This window comes from Alligator mississippiensis, chromosome 5, assembly GCF_030867095.1.
Source record: "Alligator mississippiensis isolate rAllMis1 chromosome 5, rAllMis1, whole genome shotgun sequence".
Lineage (NCBI taxonomy): Eukaryota > Metazoa > Chordata > Crocodylia > Alligatoridae > Alligator > Alligator mississippiensis.
The window spans coordinates 186,297,445-186,317,803 of NC_081828.1; the positions used below are offsets into that span (position 1 = coordinate 186,297,445).

Consider the following 20,359-nt stretch of genomic DNA (forward strand, 5'->3'; position numbering starts at 1 on the left):
TCCCAGCCCCACTCATATGTATTTATGTGGCTGCAGGCATATATTGTGGAACCAACAATATTCCACTCTTTGTTTAAGAGTCAGAGGCCAGATGCTTCTGCTGTTTCATCAACAAATAGTAATTTAAGATTCACCTTTGTAGTAGGTGAAAAGTCACTCTCACCCTTTGCTTCTCCATCTTTGCAGCTGCTGCTGCTACCATTGCCTAATGTACAGATTTAGCAGTGCATATCCAATAACAGGACTGAAAAGACTATAGATCAAGTTTTAAAAATAGGTCATTTTTGCATGGTAGCATGCTGTGTCAGACCAAAAGGAATAATTAAGTGGTTCAGTAAAATAAGATCAAAAGGTAGAGAAATGTGAAATGGATTTTTTTTGTTGTGCTTTCACAATCAAAAGCCCTGTGTAAAGTTACACTCCTAAATGAAGGAGCTTAATACTAACAGGGTACACCTACATGAGATGCTTTACTGTACCATACACTAATCTACTGTGCAGTAAAGGGTTACCATCTACATGTGTGAAGTATTTACTGCACAGTAAATTAGTTTACTGTGTTGTTGGCTAGTATCTTTAGATGCAGAAAGTAGATTTACTGTGCAGTAGTGCACATGTAGACAGCTGACCAGGAACAAATTGCTCCCAGTCATCCCAGCCAGCAGGGGGTGGAGGAACTGTCTTCTCCCCCAGGCAGCTGCCTACTTCTCGGAACATGTAGACACTGAGCTGGCTGGCTGGGGCAAGAGGGTGCTTCAGTGCCTGGGCTAGCTGGCACTGAAGCATCCACATGCCCCACCTAGCCTGTCTGCAGCACATTGAGCCTGGTTGGAGCAGCCTGGGGCTGATGGGCTGACCCCCCTGACCCGCTGCCAGCTGTGGCTGCTCCTACCCAGCTCAATGTGCCGTGGTCCTGGCACACGTGTAAACCACCTGCCTATGGGTTTCCTGGGAGCAATAAACTGCTGCACAATAAGCTCTGCAGTTTATTGCTACCCCCTAATGGCACGTGTAGACACACCCATTGTATCCAAAGTAAGTGGTAATTACTAGTTGGAAGACAGCCAACAGAGATTGATTCAGGTAAAGATTAAGGTGTCTTCACAGCAATTCAAGAAGAAACTAACCACTATTATTCTGCTGCCTTCTAATATTTCTTTTTTTTTTCTCTTCCTACCCAGAAAGAAAGATGTTTCCACCCCAAGTTTCAGAAACTACTAGAATTTATTAGTCAGCAACAAAGGGTATAGATTTCTAGTTGGATTGAAATATTAATATGAAATAACCACAAGTCCAACACTTACACATCTTAGGCATATATATATATATATGTACGTGTGTGCGTATACACACACACACGCACTATAAAAAAGAGGTCAGAATAAAGTATATGTCTACCTGCTGCTTTTTAAATCCTGGCACAGTGGATGGAAAAAAACAAGTAATCAACTCAACTTGCTTCTTATAATAGTAAATTATATAGAGCTTTAAGCCAAGGTTCTGTTAAACATATCACATCAACTTGATTATCAACAGTAAAATTACATGTAAGCAAAGCCTTCTGAGCTAAAAGTGCCCATTAAAAATGAATAATGTAATTTAGGGAGAGATTAAAGAATAACTGAAAATGTAAATACAAAAATTCTGTTTACTTGAACAGCATGTACTGACTGTCTCTACTAGCTGCACCAACCAGGCTAAGAGAAGCCCTATGTAAACAACTCCAAGAAACATGTTAAGTTATACATCACCTGTGGGGCATTGGCTCCTGTTCCTAGATACCTCAGTAACACCAGAACTATTCTGGAATTCTAATGGAATAAAGATCTGCCACACTGTTGGCTCATATTCAGCTTATTGTTCACTGTAATCCCCAGGTCCCTTTCTGAAGAGCTGCTGACCAGCCATAGTTTCATAGTTTCAAGGGTTGGAAGGACCTGAATAGCTCATCAAGTCTGACCCCCTGCCCTGGGCAGGAACAAGTGCTGGGATCATAATACCCCAGCCAGAAATGTATCCAACCTCCTCTTGAAGACCCCCAAGATAGGGGAGAGCACCACCTCCCTTGGGAGCCCATTCCAGAGCCTGGCAGCCATAGCCATAAAGTAATGCCTCCTGATATCTAGCCTGAACCTGCTCTCAATCAGTTTGTGGCCATTATTCCTTGTTATCCCAGGTGGTGCCTGGGGGAACAGAGCCCCACCTATTTTCTGCTGGTCCCCCTGGTGAGTTTATAGATGGCCACTTCTGTAACCTGTCTAGATCTAGTTGGATTCTGTCCCTCCCCTCCAGTGCGCCCATTTCTCCCCACATCTTTGTGTCATCAGCAAATTTGGACAGTGTGCTTTCCAAACCCACCTCCAAGTCGCTGATAAAGATGTTGAATGGCACAGGCCTGAGGACCAAGCCCTGGGGAACTCCACAGCCCACAACCCTCCAGGTTGAAAATGACCCGTCCACCACCACTCTCTGGGTGCAGCCATCTAGCCAATTTTTCACCCATCTGACTGTAGGCATCAATGCCACAGTCGGCTGGTTTTTTAATGAGAATGGAGTGAGAAACAGTGCCAAAGGCCTTCTTGAAGTCCAGGTAGACAACATCCACCTCAGTGCCTGCATCCAAGGACTTTGTGACCTGGTCTCAAAAGGAAACAAAGTTAGTCAGGCAATGAACCCATGTTGGTTGCCCCTGAGCATTACCTCCCATGCTGGGCTCCCGCAGATGTGCTCCTTAATAATTTTCTCAAAGATCTTCCCAAGGACCAAGGTGAGACTAACCGGACTATAGTTTCCCAGGCCCTCCTTTCTCCCCTTCTTGTAAATGAGGACCACATTGGCCCTTTTCCAGTCCTCTGGGATCTGGCCAGAACACCACAAGCGCTCATACAGTCATGACAGGGACCTGCTATGACCTCCACCAATTCCCTCAGTACCCTAGGATGAAGAGCATCCGGACCTGCTGATTTAAACACATCCAACCCCTCCAAAAGTTCTTAACTAGATCATCCCTGACTCTAGCCAGTCAGCCCCCAGCCTGTACTGATGCATGGGATTGTTCTGTCCTAAGTGCAGGACTTTGCACTTGTTCTTATTGAACCTCATGAGACTTCTTTTGGTCCAATCCTCCAATTTATCTAGGTCTCTCTGAATCCTAACCCTACCTGTCAGCATATCTACTACTCCTCCCAGCTTGGTGTCATCTGCAAACTTGCTGAGGGTGCACTCTATGCCATCTTCCAGGTCGCTGAAGATATTGAACAAAACCAGCCCCAGGACCGACCCCTGGGGCACTCCACTTGATACCGGCTGCCCACTAGACATTGAGCCTCTCAGCCTGATGATCCAGCCAGTTTTCCATCCACCTTATTGTTCATTCATCCAGCCCATACTTCCCTAGCTTGCTTGCAAGAATGTTGTGGGAGATCATATCAAAAGCCTTGCTAAAGTCAAGGTATATCATCTCTGCTGTTTCTCCCACATCCATAGAGCCAGTCATCTCATCATAGAATGCAATCAGGTTGGTCAGGCATGACTTACCTTTGGTGAATCCATGCTGACTGTTCCTAATCACCTTATTCTCCTCCAAGTGCTTAGATATGGGTTCCTTGAGGACCTGCTTTAATATAATCCTGTTTCTTTACCATGTTCTGTTTCCCTCCGAATGGAAAAACTTGCAAGACCCCAAATATTCCTTAGGTCAAATGGAGACACAATATATTCTTTTAAAGTATGGGCCTTATAGACTGGCTTGAGTTCCAGTGGAGTTTTTCAGTGATAGTGACATCACATCTTTTTTCAGTGTTCTCATAATGGAATAGATGCCACCAACACCTGACATAAAAGAAATCTAAAAAATAGAATCCCAAGTGGTAAATGCCAAAAATCACTGTATACATGCCCTGTAGACAAGTAAAGCAAAATGGGATTTAGCTGTAAAAGTACAACAGGTACATATCACAGGATATCTTGGACTCCACATAAGAAAATATTTTAGCAATGGAATCATTTGATTCCATTTAAGAAATACTTAGATGGGTACTTTATAAAAAATATCATTCATCCTGAACAACCCCAACCTATATAATAAAACTACTTAACATTTTTCAGTTAAAATTTTTCCCAACAAGAATAGACTTTCATATGAATTTTTTTCAGAAAAAAATGTCATGTTTATGAGTTGGTAGTGACAATTTCAAATTGAAATAAACCACATGTAATTTCATATTGATGTTTCTGCTTTGTTTTTCAAAACAGAAAAAAAAGCTTTGGATTTTCTGTTTCTTCCCCGCCCCCCCCCTTTTTTTTTTTTACACTGACTGTAGTTATGTAGGTTTTTCCTCTTCAAAATTTTGAAAAACGTTTTGAAAAAGTTATAATGTGAAAAGAGGTAAAAGAAAAATAGAAAACTGCAAGGAATAGTTTGATTGGTGATATTTCTATTTTATTCAGGCACAAAAAGGAAAAATAAGATGAATGATGGTAGAATAAAAAATTGAAATTTTGAAAAATCAAAAAAATCAAAAAATTGAAAAATTATGATTTTCCAAAAACATGACGCTAAAAAGAAACATTGTTTAATTTTGAACCCTACATAATTTAAACAACTTCAATATTTGTCAAAGCAACTGATCTTCCATTTTTTTTGATGAGCTGTGATTTTGTGTGTTGGATAGTTAGAAATCACTCACCTCTCATGGGAATCCAGCCCATCTTTCCCTCAGGTGATTAGCTGTGGCAGGTGATAATGTGGCTGTGCTTTTTCCTGCCCTTCCTCCCACCTCCCCCAAGTCAGCACCCAGGGTGGCTGCCACAGTTGCCTTGCCCTAGTTATGCTATCACCTAAGATACAAAATGCATAGCAAAGCACACTAATTAGAGCTGAAATTTGGGCAGGATAGATCTGTTCTTGAAAATATATTCTGTGGGATCTTCAATAAGCATGAGACATCAGGGCCTCTGGGTATAACTAATTTGAAAGACAGCATGCCTACCGTATGTGACAGTACAGTGCAGAATTACTTCAGTATACACTTAAGGGATGTCAACATGGGGAAAACAAATGATATTTTAAAAGCATTTACTAGGACACTGCAGATAGTACTGGGTGAAATTCTCTGGTCTGTCATCTTCTCGTGTCCTTGTCATAAACCAGATGTTTTTCCAGAATGGTATGCAAGCAATGTGTTAGATATGCGATCACCTACCCTGGAAATCTTCAAGAGAAGACTAGACAGTCACCTTGCTGGGGTCACCTGACCCCCAGTTATCTTTCCTGCTTGGTGCAGGGGGCTGGACCCGATGATCTTCCAAGGGCCCTTCCAGCCTTACAATCTATGAATCTATGAGATCAAACTAAAACACTGTGATGGTTACTCCAGACCTTAAAATCTATGCAGTGACATGCATGTGTTCAAACACCTCTATGTTTAAACACTTTACATTTAAAACCACAATCCTATTTCCTAGGATAAACATGCCCTCAAGAGAAAAGAATATCATTTAGTAAATTGGAAATGACTTCCTGAAGCAGAAGCATTATTTCACTTAAGTGCTTACAGGTTACAGATATTACACTAATATCTGAGTGCCATTAATGTAGTTAACCCTCCTGACATGTCTGTAAGAAAAGAGACTGTTAATTTCCCCTTTTTACAGATAACAACTTTGACCAAAGGCGAGTAAGGGTCATATTTTCAAATGTATTTAGTCACCTAATTAAATGGGAGTTAGATACCTAAGCTGGACCCAATAATCTTCTTGAGGGCATCATCCAGCCCTATGATTCTATAAGAGGAGAGAGTAATTAAGATTCTAAGTAACTTTGATTTTTTTTCCCCTCTAAGCAACTTGTCCAAGACTCAAGAAAGTCTGTGTTGGGATCAGGGCCAAACTTTGGTCTCCTGAATTAAATTTAGCACTCCAAACATTGGACTGTGTGTCCTTTTTTGAGTTTCTTTGAAGATTTCCTACACAAGAATTGATCAAGCTTGGCTCTAATTTATGTATATAGTTATAGACCAAAGGCAATGGTTACATATCACCATATCATAAATGCTTGTGCTACAAAAATTGTCATTCGCAAACAATGCCCAAATACATTTATTCAAAAATAGGCATTCCATAGTTTAGCCTTGAGCAGAGTGTAAAATAAGAGGAGAATAAAACTACAATGAACAGAAATTCTCAATAAATCCAGCATGTATGCATGGAGAATGTATAATCAGGTTGGCTGTGCAGAATGAGCTTTTGGAAGTCTTTTTTTTCAGCAGAAGAATGAAGGGTCTCTCTGTTAATCTGATTTTCATTTCTATTGGGAGAAAAAGATCCATTTACATTGATATTGGCTATTTTAATGCATGAAGTAATACACCCAGCTGGAATGTCTAAATGAGGTGTTGTAAATTCATTATTCCATAAATCAGCTGCATCCTGTCAGAACAGAAAAAGTTCCTTTTAACAGTCTTTTGAGACTGATATAAAACAAGGTATATGAGAAGATTGTTTGTACAATATGTCAGCAGGTATATTCTAAAAGCTTAAAATGATTGATGCCTTTGAAAAATGTGAAAAAGAATTTCTTTGACATGCCATCCAGCAAATAATACTTCTCATACTGATGATTCAGGAAATGAAAAATGGCTCCCTCACTGCAGTGTGCTCAGTACATTTACAAACATAATTTCAGAAACCTAAGCATGCAAATATTCTATGGCTTAAGATTCTTCAAATGCTTTAGTTTAGCAGCAGCCTGTGCATCTTAAGAACCCTTGCAAAATGAAACGTCAAATACATTATTCCACACTATTTATTTAAAGTCTTTTTAAAAATCTACCTTTGATATTTTTTTCCAGAGAAGTCTTAAAATTGGGCAGGATATTTTGCCCTGTATATTCATGGCCATTTCTTGAATTTGTGCAAAATTTATTACAACTTTGCAAAAACTTAGGTCTTTGGATGGAATGTATAAATAATGCATTTATTAACTACATTAAATATTTAGAGAATAAAGAATTTCTAGAGAATTTTTAGTTGGTTTTCTTCTAATTCTCCAGTAAATCTCTTACTGTTTTTGTTGCTTGCATCTGTATGAATGTTAGAGTAAATTACATGTGAATACATATTTCAATGATTTACAAATATGAGTCAGAGCTGTAAATTTTCATTTCAGAGTGGGAAATTTGATCACTTGTCCTTGTTTCTCTTCTTTTACCATCTTATTCATCCTTTACTGCTTTACTCTGCAACAATATTTTACATGGTAAAGTTAAAACATATTTTTCTTGCAATATTTTGCATGATCAGTAAATATGTTCTTTACAATACTATAATTGTTGTGAATAAGCTTCTGTAAACATCAAGTAGAACCTTATTGCTCCCTCTAATGCAAATGCATTGAGGGATATGAAAGATACAAAAACTGCAGTATTCCCACACATGGAGCCATGGCCCTGAATAACACAGCCGGAGGTCAAAATTAGCTCTCTTCAAACAATTTCTGCACTGAGAGAGCCCATGAAGGGGCTATGATGTCTCCAGATCACCCACTATTCCCTCAGTTTTTCACTGTGTCTAACCATACAGATTCCTCAGACCCCCATAAAGTCTGTGGGAAGATGTTGTGGATAAGCTTGAGACCATAAGCACTTCTGCTTTTGGAAGAAGTTAGCCCCTGCGGGGTTAACCTGCGCCCCCCAGGCTCCTGGTCCAAGTGCTGTTCCCCTCATTGCTGCTGCTACTACTGGGGTCTCTGGGCTCTCTCTCCCTGTGTATCCCCTGGCCACTCAGAAGTTGAACAGCTCCGCTTTAATGCTATGGATGGCTCATTGCTCTGAGAAAGATACTTGATCTTCTTGCATGTGGTCAGAATGACAATCATGTTTCACAAGGAACCCAATTAGAACTCATTTGAACTCAATAGCTTGTGATTTTTTATATAGAAATAAATTTGAAATTAAGTGAACAAACTGATGATAACTATAACAATAACTGACGATAACCGAAATGTTCATAGGCAATAAAGACTACCTGGGAGTGAAGATGGGGAAAGGAAACTGTCATGGAAAATAATGTAATAAAAATAAAACCTCAAAACCTTTATGTGCAATATGGTACATCTATTTAATTTGTACTCTATCATCCTTCAGTGCACTTTCTAAATGCTGAACAGACAAATATAGATCCAAAGAGTTTAAGTCAGTGCTTTAATTTGTTCAAGTAATTCAATACGATTTCCTGCATCTGTTGAACTGCGGACTGCTATAAGTGGCTCTAATTTGTCAACATTGTTCACTTTGACTAATCCCAATGGAAATGAAACTAATAAACCTCTTTGTTTACCATGTGACTGAATGATGTTAAAAGTGGATAAGAAGCAATATTATATCTGGGTGGTGAGGATTTTTGTGGGCTATAACTTTTGCTTCTAAGCATTTTTCCTGGACCATTCTGGTCACAGCATCATCCCAACACTACCACCTTATTGCCAGTGGGGTTTTTACATTTAAAAAAGAAAAGCTGATCCTTTTTGAGAGAAATTGTTCTTATTGTTAATCATATCTATTACAATAAGGAGCAACCAAGACAGAGGCCTAGACCTCCACAATTTTTAAGTGATGTTGACCTATAAAAGGGGGTGGGGGGGAAGCAACCACTGGAGCCTGTAACTGGGGATGTAAAGCAATCATAGGAGGAAGTTAATAGCATCTATTGTACATTTCTGCCCCAGTCGATATGTTTCATAGGCGCCTTCTCAAGTCAACTCAAGTCAGTCCCGTGGCCGCTGCAATCGTTGGGGCACCTTAACTGCTGTAACAACCCTCCCCCGCTCTGCCCTGTGGGGCTAGTTTTGTACATAGATTATGCAATTAATTGCCCAATAAGTGTAGAGCAGCCACAGGTGCAAAGCAGCTGTCACCCCACAAGCAGGACTACCCACCTAGCAATGAGCCGGGCAGCTACAAAGCCAGGGCTTGACCGTGCCCGGCTCCACAGCAGGTTGCGGCAGCGCACGGCAAGGAGCGCTGGGCAGGACCGCCCCGCCCCGCCCGCCGCAGGCGGCGGGAGCCCAGCGCGCAGGTGCGGGGGCGGGCTCGGTTCCTTAGCAACCGGGGACACAACACGGGGCTGAGCCTGCAGCGCCTCGGGCCCCGGTGAGTGGCGCCTCGCGTGTCGCGCGGGTGGCGCAGCCGAGGGCCCGCCCCGCCTCCGAGAGCTGCTGCTGAACGCGAGCGGCCCCGGGGTGGTGCCCGTGCCTGCTCCCGCCCGGCCCCTGAGCAGTTGCTGCGGGGCGGGGGTGGGCTAGACGCTGGCCTCAGGGACACCCAGTGGTAAGCAGACCTTGGGAACGAGGGGGATCTCCGGGCCAGCTGCTTGTCCCACTGCCTTGATGGCAACTGGAAGTGTTTTCTCCTACAGAGACCGGCCCCCAGCCTTCCCCGGCGACTGCGGGGGCTCCCGCACCGGAGAGCATCTCTGTAGGCAGGGAAGTCAGGCAGGTGCCCCCAGGGCCTGAGGGGCCTTTTCTGCTTGGGACTTCCCAGGGTGCGCCCCAAGAGCGCCTGCCTGCCGGGGTATGTGGAGAGTACAGGCAGCTCCTGTCCGCCTGCACTCCCCTGCCCTGCAGTCGCTGTCCTCTGAAAAAGCAGCACAGATTATTACTACTGCTTGTCACAGCCGCAGACACGTTTGTGATGTGACAAAGGGCATGGATGTCTGTTTGTCTTCACTTTGTTCACTGTAAACATTACGGCGGCACAAGAGTGACATCTGTTTCCAGCTGTACAGTCATGAGATCTGGCGCTGCTGGGAGCAGCTGAGGCATTGGACAGTGGGCACAAGGGTGGTGGGGGCAGGGGCTGTGCAACCCACCTCCTCCCCCAGGAGGTTGTGCCACTGCCCATGTAGTTAGGAAGGTCCCTGGTGTATGGGGACCTTATAGTGGTTTTCTTTAGAGATGGACCCTCTTTGATGAAGGTGTGAACCATATTCAGCAAATGATAGTGTAGCCACTACATCTGATTTATTTTAGATCAATATTAAAAGGCATTTCTGGTAAAGTTTCTCCCTTACAGGAGGAAGGATTCTGCTGTGTGCCTCAGCAAGACATTTAAAATCTGATACATAAGTTCTAAATATTCCTGTATTCACATTGTCACAATGTGGATTCTCCAAGGATAAGTACTAGACCTGGTGTTATTTAATATGTTCATAATGGTTTGGAAAAGAGAAAGAATACAGATAGCAACATTTGTAGACGAGACAAAATTATTGAGGTTAATCAAGACGAGAAAACTGCGAGGAATTCTGGGGAGAGATAGCAAAGCTGGGTGAATGCGAGGCACCATGGCAAATGTAATGCATTGTTCACAAACACTTCGGAAGGAAAGCTTCAAACTGTGCCTTTGCATTAGTGAATCCAAATTAACCATAACCTTATAGATAATTCATTTGGACAACAACCTTGTAGACAGCTTGGTGAGATCCTTTGCTCAAGAAATTAGATAGAAGTTATCTCCTAAAGTTTTATAATGCCATGATAGAAGTCAGTATTGCACACTAACCCAGAATACTGTATTCATTTCTTGTAATTTGTATCTTTACCAGATATAAAGGGGGTCCAGAGAGAAGGAACAGAAATTGTTAGAAACATTTAAAATGGTATGAAAAAAACTAGACTTATTTAAGAGAGGTGATTAAATCAGAATGGACAGTGCAGAGGGATACAAATTAGAGTGGACAGTATAGGGGAGATCAGTCAGGTTGTCTGTATTTAATCAGGGGGATATTCTGTGAAATTAAACAACAACATTTTTAAAATTGGTAAAATAATTCTTTATATAAGATACAATTTACCTGTGTAACTTATTGCCAAAACATAAAGGCCAAGAACAAAGAAAAACCCTTCAGCCCTTATGTCAATAAACAGAATGTTTCAACTGTACACAAAAATTTCAAGAGGTATAAACCCTTTTTCTTTGGGGAATGAGCAAACCACTAACTGTCAGTAAGGAAGACTGACCTTGGGACAGATTTCATCCAGCATCATCTCATGCATTTGGTACTTGTCAGTCTCATGACACTGGGCTGACACTGACCTGACACAGGCATGACACTGGCCTGTTGTGGAACACTGTTCTGATCTAATATGGCAATTTCCTTGTGTCTAAAAACCCCTGTGACTGTGGGGTTTGGAAAGTGGTTATCTTTTGCTTTTTATTTCTACCCATTAACTCAGCTTCTTCATTTATTAAATCACAAGACTGCTTTGCACTTTACAAAACAGAAAAAGATACTATTCATGGCTTAAGTAGCTTAGACTCTTAATAGGGCTTGAATTGACTGTGTTATACATTTACAGAAGGGGTGACTCATTTGCTAGTCTCAGTGGCCTTCCATTAAACATTTTTCTTTCAGCTAGTTGACATTGAAATAAGTCAACAAACAGCCAAATAAATTAGTAGATTTAATTCATTCCAATTTAGCACAATGCACTAACCACCAGCCCACAGGTTAGGTATTACCCTGCCTCCTCTCCAGTCTTCCTTTTGAAGCTGGCTCCCTCTTGGGCATCCAAGAGAAAAGGAGGTGTGGGGCTAAGAGGAAAAACAAAATGGCAAATTAAAGGATATACGACTTGGTGAAATGAATGCTGCCCTGGAACGGTAGAGGCCTGAGATTCTAGCCTGGATCTTTGCTCCTCACGGGGTGAAAGCTTCTCTGCTGCTCTCTACCTACTTTAATAAAACATTAAATGGACAGTGCAGTGGTTCAGTTTCAAAAGAGGGCTGTAGTGGGGACAGATTAATGCTTAAACTGTGGCCTGGTGGTTAGAATGATTCTAGTGGGAAGTCAGAAAGATGTAAATTCAAACATCCTTCTGGTTTAAATGTCTCCAGCTTTCTGGAGAAGTGTCTCTAATCATTAGGCCAGTGGTTCTCAACCTTTTTAGACCCAAGGCACCCCTGAATAGGGTCAAGGAACCCCTTTGAAATATTAGCTCTTAGTTTCACACTTTTTTGCCTCTACCAGGATTTTGTCAATAGTGTGTATTATTGTGCCTCTCCCAAAATCGTTTATTTTTTTTGTAGTTATTTGTTGTATTAGAAGAAGATTTTTGAAGAGGGGTGTCACAGCAGGGTCCTGCAGGAGGGCCATGATCTCGTCAAGGCCCCCTCCCCATGCCAAGTTGGCCCAAAAGGGCACCCTCATTTCTCACCCACCATGTCTTTGGTGTTCCAATATATTAGGGAGGCTGTCTTACATCTTCTTGGACACGGTTTGCTGTAACATCTGACCCCATGGACTCCCAAACCCCTTGTGGGTCCTGTTCTCCAAATGGGCACTTCGGGGCACCCTAGCCTTATGGGCTATGCATGGCTCCAGCCACCCCTTTACCACACCCCAAGCCTCACGAAGTCTATTCCAGCTGCTCAGTTCAGGTCTACATCTTCTCTCTGGTGCTTGGGCTCTCTGGGGCCTTCTCAGCAAAGCCACCCCCCGTCTGGGGCTCACCACGCCCGCACTGGGGCTTCCAGCAATGGTGCCTCTCTGAGGCTGGGGTCAGTGCACCCCAAATGCTGCACCCTTGCTGGCACTGGGGTTTCCACACGGCTGTGGGACTCCTATGAGGCCTCCTCCAACCCCTAACAGCCTCACCCAAACCACTGGTTACAAACAGCAACACAAACACAAGCCCTTTGACTATAACTTAAACGGAAGCCGCATAGCCATAACAACATTCAAGCCTACCAGGGGATTCTTCATCTTGCAGCAGTGTCAGACACTGCTCCTGCAACAGACTTCTCCTCTCTTCCATGACAAAGAACTCCTTCCTCCTTAGCTGCTGGCAGGGAACTGCCTGTGGCCTCAGCCCCTAGGGTTTATAAGGGAGCCAGGCCCTGCCCCTTTCAGTCAGCTGACCGCTGGCAGGTGTGGGCAACTGGACCAGGGGCAACTGGAGCCAGCTAGCAACCCACACCTGCCAGCTAGCAACCCACACCGCTGGCAGGTGTGGGTTGCTAGCTGGCTCCAGTTGCCCCTGGTAACCAACAGCTGTGCTCTTTACTCACTGCTAGGGCTCTTTCCCCAGCAGTCTTCCCTCTTTAGGAGCAGAGCACCTCCAAGCTCTGCAACAAGGGGGTTTGCAATGTGCTCTGAAATGACAGAATTTGTGGCCTTTTTCCTCAGTGGGGTTTACCTCAATTGAGGTAAAAGATGCTAACTGCCTCTACAGGAAGGTAAAGGTAATGGTTAGCTAACTAACACATGCTGTAGGGTGGCTAAGGCACTGCCTGGCGACAAACCCTGATCTCTTTTCCTAATTCAGAGAAGGGTACTGATAAAACAAAAAGCATGGGCAGGCCTAATAGAAGGGATAAATACAGTTGGTTTAGTTTACCATATGAATCTGCAGCATTTGGTCATTAAGTCAGATCCAATATTTCTTCTTTCCCCTTTTGTTATCCACTACTGGAGCGCTTATTGTGTGTTAGTGTTTGTGTTCCTCATGGAAGAGAGAGCATTATGAAAGTTTGAAAAAGTGGGTGAGGTCTGGGGTATTGGTTGTAAGAAGGTAGTCCATGCAGAGAGGGCAGCATGAGAGAGAGGTTAAAGTTGGGGGTGGGAGAAGGAAACAGAATTTCAAGGCCAGCGTCATGAACGGAACAACAAGGATTGAATAAGAAATGAGATCTGAGATGCAGGCTAGGCAGAATTCCATAGTACTGAGCCAGACAGGATGAGCATTCTTATATGGTAGGGAAAGGGGAAACCAGTGGATGAGTAAAAGAGGAGAGACATGGTCAGATCAGATGAGGAAGATAATTTTAGCAGCTGCATGGATTGGAAGGGAGCAATGTGAATTGTGGAAGCCAGAAAAGAGGAGGGAGTTGGACTGATTGGCAACTGTCATGGTGTATGTAGGAGAGATCACCCAGACCTTCAGTGGATATGCCTAGGCAGGTTATCTTGGAGGAGTGGAGGCTGCCCAGACCTTTCATCTCCCCTTGAGGCCACTGAGACAGAACCCAAAGGCCAGACTGGGTCCAGATGTTTGGTGCCTCCATGGCTGTATTTTTGTATAAGCATCTGGGAGCTGAACCCAGGTCTCCTGTGGGGCAGACAAAGAGTCTACCACTGAACTGCAGGGGACTCTAGAAGATGGGATAAGCAGGAGATAATGGGTATGGACAAGCATTTTGGCTAAAGGAACTAAAAGAAAAGCTTAGGTTTCTGTAATGTAGAGGAAAAAACAGCAAGACTTAGTCTAACTAGATCTAGTTTTAATTCAATTAAGATAAACTAATTATTACTTAGAAGATAATACACTTCTGGATCTGTCTCAGTAAGAACTAGAAGCTCGTGGCAAAGGCTGCAGTGGCACAGCTACAAGGGCACCATTAGCTCCAGAAGTGGATCAAGCAATAAACAACTGTTCAGAAGTTATCCTTACATCCTTCTCTCTTTTCTCCTCTCCACAGGAAATAACTGCCCTCAGTGCTGACCTCTGGTTTCTTAACAAGGAGGTAAGTTCCACATCTGGCAGTGCCTTTTGCTTATTTTTTTGCCATGTCTCAGCTTGCTGATATTCAGTTCTCACAGATTTTTAGACTGTTTTCTCTGTCATTTTAAGGGAAAGAGACATAGCAATCCCACCATGGTACAATTTTTTGTTTATAAAGGCATACAAAATAATTTTGTGCAAGAGTCAGATATTAGAAATAGAAATGTGGTACTGTACAGGAACAACTAGCAGGAGTTTGAGAGTGTGTTTGAACCATGCAAATACCAAAGGACACAATTCCATTTTTCAAACTATGATTTACTGACTACTTTCTTACAGTTCTTTTGTCATCCATCACTCTTGTAAGAATTAGTGGAAAAGAAACCAATTTGTGCACATTCATTAATCACATTTATTGGGAAATGATACACTGAAAAGCCAGTGGAGTTTGCCTATAAAAAGGCAATTATAGAATACTAATTTTATACTTGGCTAAGGGCTAGATCCAGACTTGGGTGTCTCCAGTTAAGCAGTGCAGAACCATTTTTTTAAGCATCTGGACCTAAAAGCAGAAGCCAAAACTATAAACTGGGTGTTTAGGCTCTCTATATAGTGCATAGGAAATATTAGGTGTCCCAGGATGGTGATCCAGAAAATCTACAATACTCTGTGGAGCTGAGGTGCCTGTCCTGGCACTGCAAATAAGTCTCCTAATCCACTGAAGATGAGGAACAAGTAATCATATTTTGAAAGTAAGGATGTGCTTTCTTTTAAAGAACTAAACAGAAATCACCGTTTTGTGGTAAAACAACAGTTGTGCCCACTTTTTATATAATGTTCTAGTGGTGAAAATTCTCACCTAAGGAATGGAAGACCAGCTGTCACTAGTGCAATTGTGCGGCTGCGGCAGCAAACGTTAGTTTTGCCCTGCTCCTCTACCTTCAAGTCAGTGACTGGGGCTGCTTCCCTGGTCACCCTGCCCTAGTTATGCGACTGAGGCGGGGCATCACACCTGTATTTGCAGTGCCATATTTGCAGTGCCATAGCAAGGGGGTGGCAAGCAGGGTGACTGCCCCGGGCGCCAAAGCAAAGGGGTGCCGTCAGGGTGCGGGACGTAGCCTCAAGCAGCTCATTTGGGAGGGCGCGGGGATGGGGGAAGGGCAGCTTCTGACACCGCATGTGTCCCCCGGATCTGTGCGGAGGGCGAGTGTGGGCTGCTGCTGTGGACTTTGCTTTGGGTGCCAAACTTCATTGCTACAGCACTGGTTATTTGACAGGTTAATACATACTCAGATGATTCTATGAAGAAAACAGTGTCCTGTGGTACAGAGGAAGACCACAAAAACCATGCTCCATGTCATTCTGACCTTGCAGGGGAGGGTGGAAGGGGGAAAGAACACTATTAAGTAGTTCAGACTCAGAATTTGATGTCATTTACAATGATAATCTCACTGAAAATGTCTAGATTCTAAATATTTATTTTGGATACTTTCATTTTCAAGCTTTTAAATAGTTGAAAAAAATGGAATCAAAACAGTAAGGTCTTGTAAGTAGTGGTATGTATTTTCTTCTCAATCCTTAAAGGGCCTTACTTACATAACCTAGGTATGCAAACTACTCTATAGACTATAAAAAGGTCCATAGTTTAAGCACGTGAAGATGAGGCACTGTAATTTCTTCTCTGGTAAATTCACAGACTTGTATACATTTAACATTGTTATATTGTATCTTTAGTCCAGAGGTTAATAGAAATCGGCACAAACTGCACCTTTGATTATTGTGTTGCTCTTCCCCTGAGCTAAGAGCTGAATAAAATCCCTCACTTTTCTTCAGATATTTTAGACATCAGAAGTAGGGTGAGGACAGACAGAAACTAAGGCTGGGCTTGAATGCAAGAGCAAATCAGAAAGCTGAGGAAAGCAAGAGGAAAATTATTGACAGCTCTAGCAGCAGGACCCAACAACAAAATCTGTGAAATAAAAAAACTCCATAAAATTTTGTATGGGAAATTCTTTGCCTCAGGGCTACTATACTTTATGCCAGTTACCTGCATTCCTAAAGGGTTGGTTGACATTCAGGATCCCAGGACATAAGACATCTCAGTCATGGCACCCTACCCCAGTCCCATTTCCTGAGCTCTGTCAATTGTTTGCCTGCTGCAGAATCTTCTCAGCAGGGAGACTGCTGTTGAAACTGGATATGTCTGGTTTATGGCTAATTTACACTGGCTTAATGCATGGTCAGAAATAATTTTAAAAACAACCAAAATAGAGATAAATTAACAGTGCTCTCACATTTTCCTTGAATATGACAGGAATTTGTTTTGTATGTGGGATTATTAGTCTTTATCAGGGCAGGAAGGTACAGTAGGGAAAGTTGAAAGGAATCAAAAAGAATGCAGACTGAAAACAGACAAGGTTTGCTATGATATATATGGTTGAGGACAGTAGGAAGTGAGAGCCCAAAGACATCCATACAATATGATTACTGAGATAAAAATGTATAATCTTTGTGTAGACTGATCAGCCAACCAGAGACAGGTATTTGCATAACTGATTCACTTCTGGGTCAGTAACTGTTCAACATCTGTGCATACTGGTTGTCTGAGATAATTAAAATGTAATACAAACTAGATTGTTAATTATCAGTAAGCAAAGGGGTCCCTGTGTAATATTGTCTCAAGTTAGAAAGTAACCACCAAATTCAGAGAACTCTGGCAGTCAAGCTGACAACACCAGTTGGTGACAGAATATGGCACAAACTAAAATAATCGCTGCAGTGAAGTAATGGACTGAGTGCATTAATTAAGCTCAGTGAACACACCATTCCTTCATACTAATTCTTGTTCCTATTAATCAAACTGGTTTTAATAGTACCAAGAAGCCAAAAAGCTTCTTGAAAATATAGAAAAAATGTTTGTACAAAGCATAGTGCTAATTGCATGTTCTGAAATGAAAGATTTATTTGCCTTGTAAGGAAAATCCCATGAAGGGCTTGACTCTCCATAGCTTTGTGATATTATTTACATTTATGGAAAGTAAACTTAAAATACTATGGGCTTGTCTTATTAGAAATATTCTGCAAAAATAATCTGAATTAATTTTAAAATGGATTTTTAAACCCCTGTGTGTTCATTTTCTTTCAAGATTAAAATGTATGTTTCAGTTTAACTTAATTCAATTTGAAATCAATGGAAGTTGTGACTACTCAGTTTGATTCTTTTTGCCAGGCTTTGTTTTATTTAGTGTACAATATGCAGGGAGAATCCAAGTGCATTTGCAACCAGATTTTCAGCATTGGATGTGTTATTTTCCCACATAAGTGTGCATAGATCACTTGTTTACAGTAGCACAAGTCATTATTGCAGTTACAAATGGAAAAATAGATTTTTTTGTGCATCTGAATACCTACCTCCAAGGGTAGTTCTGGCAAACCAGTACAGTTTTGTGCAGACAAATGATCCTAAACTTATAGAAAAGGTCACCCTTAATATATTTCCTGTGTGTGTATAACACGACAGCTATAACCTGGCATCGTGGTGTATTGCGTGGACTCTCACTCAGGTGCTTTTCTTCTGGTTCCTTTCCAGCTTTATTTTGGTGGCCTTCAGGGTTCACTAGGTGTGATCAAGTGTTAAGAAACTTGTTTCGTGGAGCAAACACAACATTGCTGATGCCAAGGGTGCACTTACTCTTAGAGAACTTACTCTAAGAGAACTTAAAGAACTTACTCTTGTTCCATGCAGAAGAGTCATCCACCTTTTGTCTAGATGGTGCTTCCTTGAGATACATCTGGTAAACTAGGTCCTAAGATACTGAAAGTAACTTGTTTGTTTCTTGCCTGCTTTTCTTTGGTTTTGTTCTTAGAATGGGTAAAAAAATAAAGAAGGAAGTGGAGCCTCCTCCCAAGGATGTGGTAAGTTTATAAAATGCTATATGCTATAAAATTAACATTTTACACAAGTATAGGCCCCAATCCTACCCTCCTTACACAGTTCCTTACTCCCACTAATTTTCCTATGTAATTCTAAAACTGTCTTGTAAAGATGATCCCATTTCTTCTTTCTGCAGATATGAAAAACAGAGTGACCTGGCATGTGTTGTTTTTATAACGATTATTGTCTTTGGCAGACTTTGCAAGCAGTAGTGTATGAAGCAATCCAGGCTTCTTTTACTCTAAGAACTGGATGTTCCCTTCCATCTGTAAAAATCAGAAAAAGGGAGAGAAGTAACCTGAAATGTCCATGCGTGTGAGTTGTGGAGATGGACACATTCTTATTTCTGGAGAGACAGGTGTATAGAAGCATAGATGGGTCTGTAACTGCTTGGAGTGCAAAGATTTGCAGATATTTTGTTCTCATAGAATCTGGATTTTCTACAAAATGAGTCTGCATATGCTTCTGTGCTTTGCTGCCCATTATCTTCTTCATCCTTCAATGCATGGTTTCTTTGGAGCCCACACTAATACTGACTGCATCTCAAATGATTGTGCAGTGTTACCATCTTAGAAGGAAGTGTAGGAGTCATGGAGATCTGTTAATATTCTATCTGCTCAGAGGTCTATTTTTGGTTGGGGAACTGCCACGTGGAATAGCTGCTCCCTGGTCTACCAGTCACCTGCAGATCTGAAAAGCCTAGACCTTAGAGTAGTTTGTGAAGATGCTTTTATAGGTGCCTTGGGAGTGCTACTCAGTTACTGCCTCAGTCCTGCTGCTTATTTTGGGTTATTCCCTCGTTTTGTATTTCTTTCACCCCCAGACATATCAAGGAGGGCAACTCGCGTTCCAAACTACTGTATTTTTGCTGGATTCAGTAGATGTGGACTTAGGCCAGGTGTCAGTGGTCCTTCCACATAGTTAAATGAATTATTCTTATTTATAAATGCCTAGGTCGCTTCCAGCAAGGCCAGGAGTGCATTGCAGATGAGAAATGTGATTTCCTTCTAATATTACAACTCAGAAGTTTCAAGAAGTGTTATTTTATTTGGTTATGATAGGCAAGTTATGGGAAATGTGGAGAATTTCTGTATTTTTCTCAGTATGTACATTTCAGTATACATACTTGTATACTGTGATGTTTAAGGCATGAAGGGTTTGATTTCCGCCTCCTCCACAATCAAGGATAGGGAAGTTAGAAAAGAGTAATGGTTACCAAGTTACCTTGGAGAGACAGTGGAAAGCAAGTAGCTACACACTAACATTTAACAACAGTCAGCAAAAAGGCAGAACATGGGTAAACAACATAACTGGAATTTGATATGCAGAAATGAGATATTAGGCCACTGTGCTGAGAGGTCTTCTGCCTAGTTCAGGAAAATAGTGGGAATCCTGGTATAAGAACAGGGTCATAGACAGTCTAGCCTGGTGATTTGGCCACTGGGGAAGGGCAGGTGCCGGGGCAGAGTCCAGATTACAGGCTGAGTCAGGGGCCAGGGGCTTTGGGCATGTGTAGATGAAATGATATTTCCCATTTATGCTGATGCAACTGTGTTTGTGTTTGCATGATCCAGGATTTCCCGCTGCTCTAAAGTCCATTTAGCACCCTAAACTAACACTACTTGGAGATGTGTTAATTTGGGGTACTCTCCAGTTACGCTGCTCCAACTGGATTTGTTTGTCCAAACAAACCAGGGACTCCAAAGCCAGGGACTCCAAAGACTTGAATCCCCTTCCCCACAAGGGGGTGCTGTGTTCTGGCCTTTAGCCAGTAGGTACCACTGTGTGTTTTTTGGTTTTTTTTGTTTTTTTGTTACCCTCCTCACCCCTCCCTCCTACCTTCTTCCTTACAGCACACAGTGGAGTAGCCATAGGTTCAGGTTTGGACGGGTCCTCAGAAAAATGTATTATTATTTTAAAATGTG

At 42.1% G+C, this 20,359-nt stretch overlaps 1 protein-coding gene across 7 annotated transcripts in view; it reads left to right on the plus strand.

The window, feature by feature from the left end:
• The first annotated feature begins 9,089 nt into the window (after positions 1 to 9,089).
• ARMC3 (armadillo repeat containing 3) overlaps positions 9,090 to 20,359 on the plus strand; it is a 143,341-nt gene continuing 132,071 nt past the window's right edge. For 5 of the 7 annotated variants that reach the window (XR_009462671.1, XM_019497709.2, XM_019497719.2 and 2 more), the window contains exons 1-3: positions 9,165 to 9,326; positions 14,478 to 14,522; positions 18,367 to 18,415. Coding sequence is in view for 5 of the 7 variants with exons in the window: in XM_019497709.2 (XP_019353254.1) it covers positions 18,368 to 18,415 (48 nt within the window). In the remaining 2 variants the exon portion in view is untranslated. The other 2 variants (XM_014608959.3, XM_019497725.2) reach the window with 2 other exon arrangements.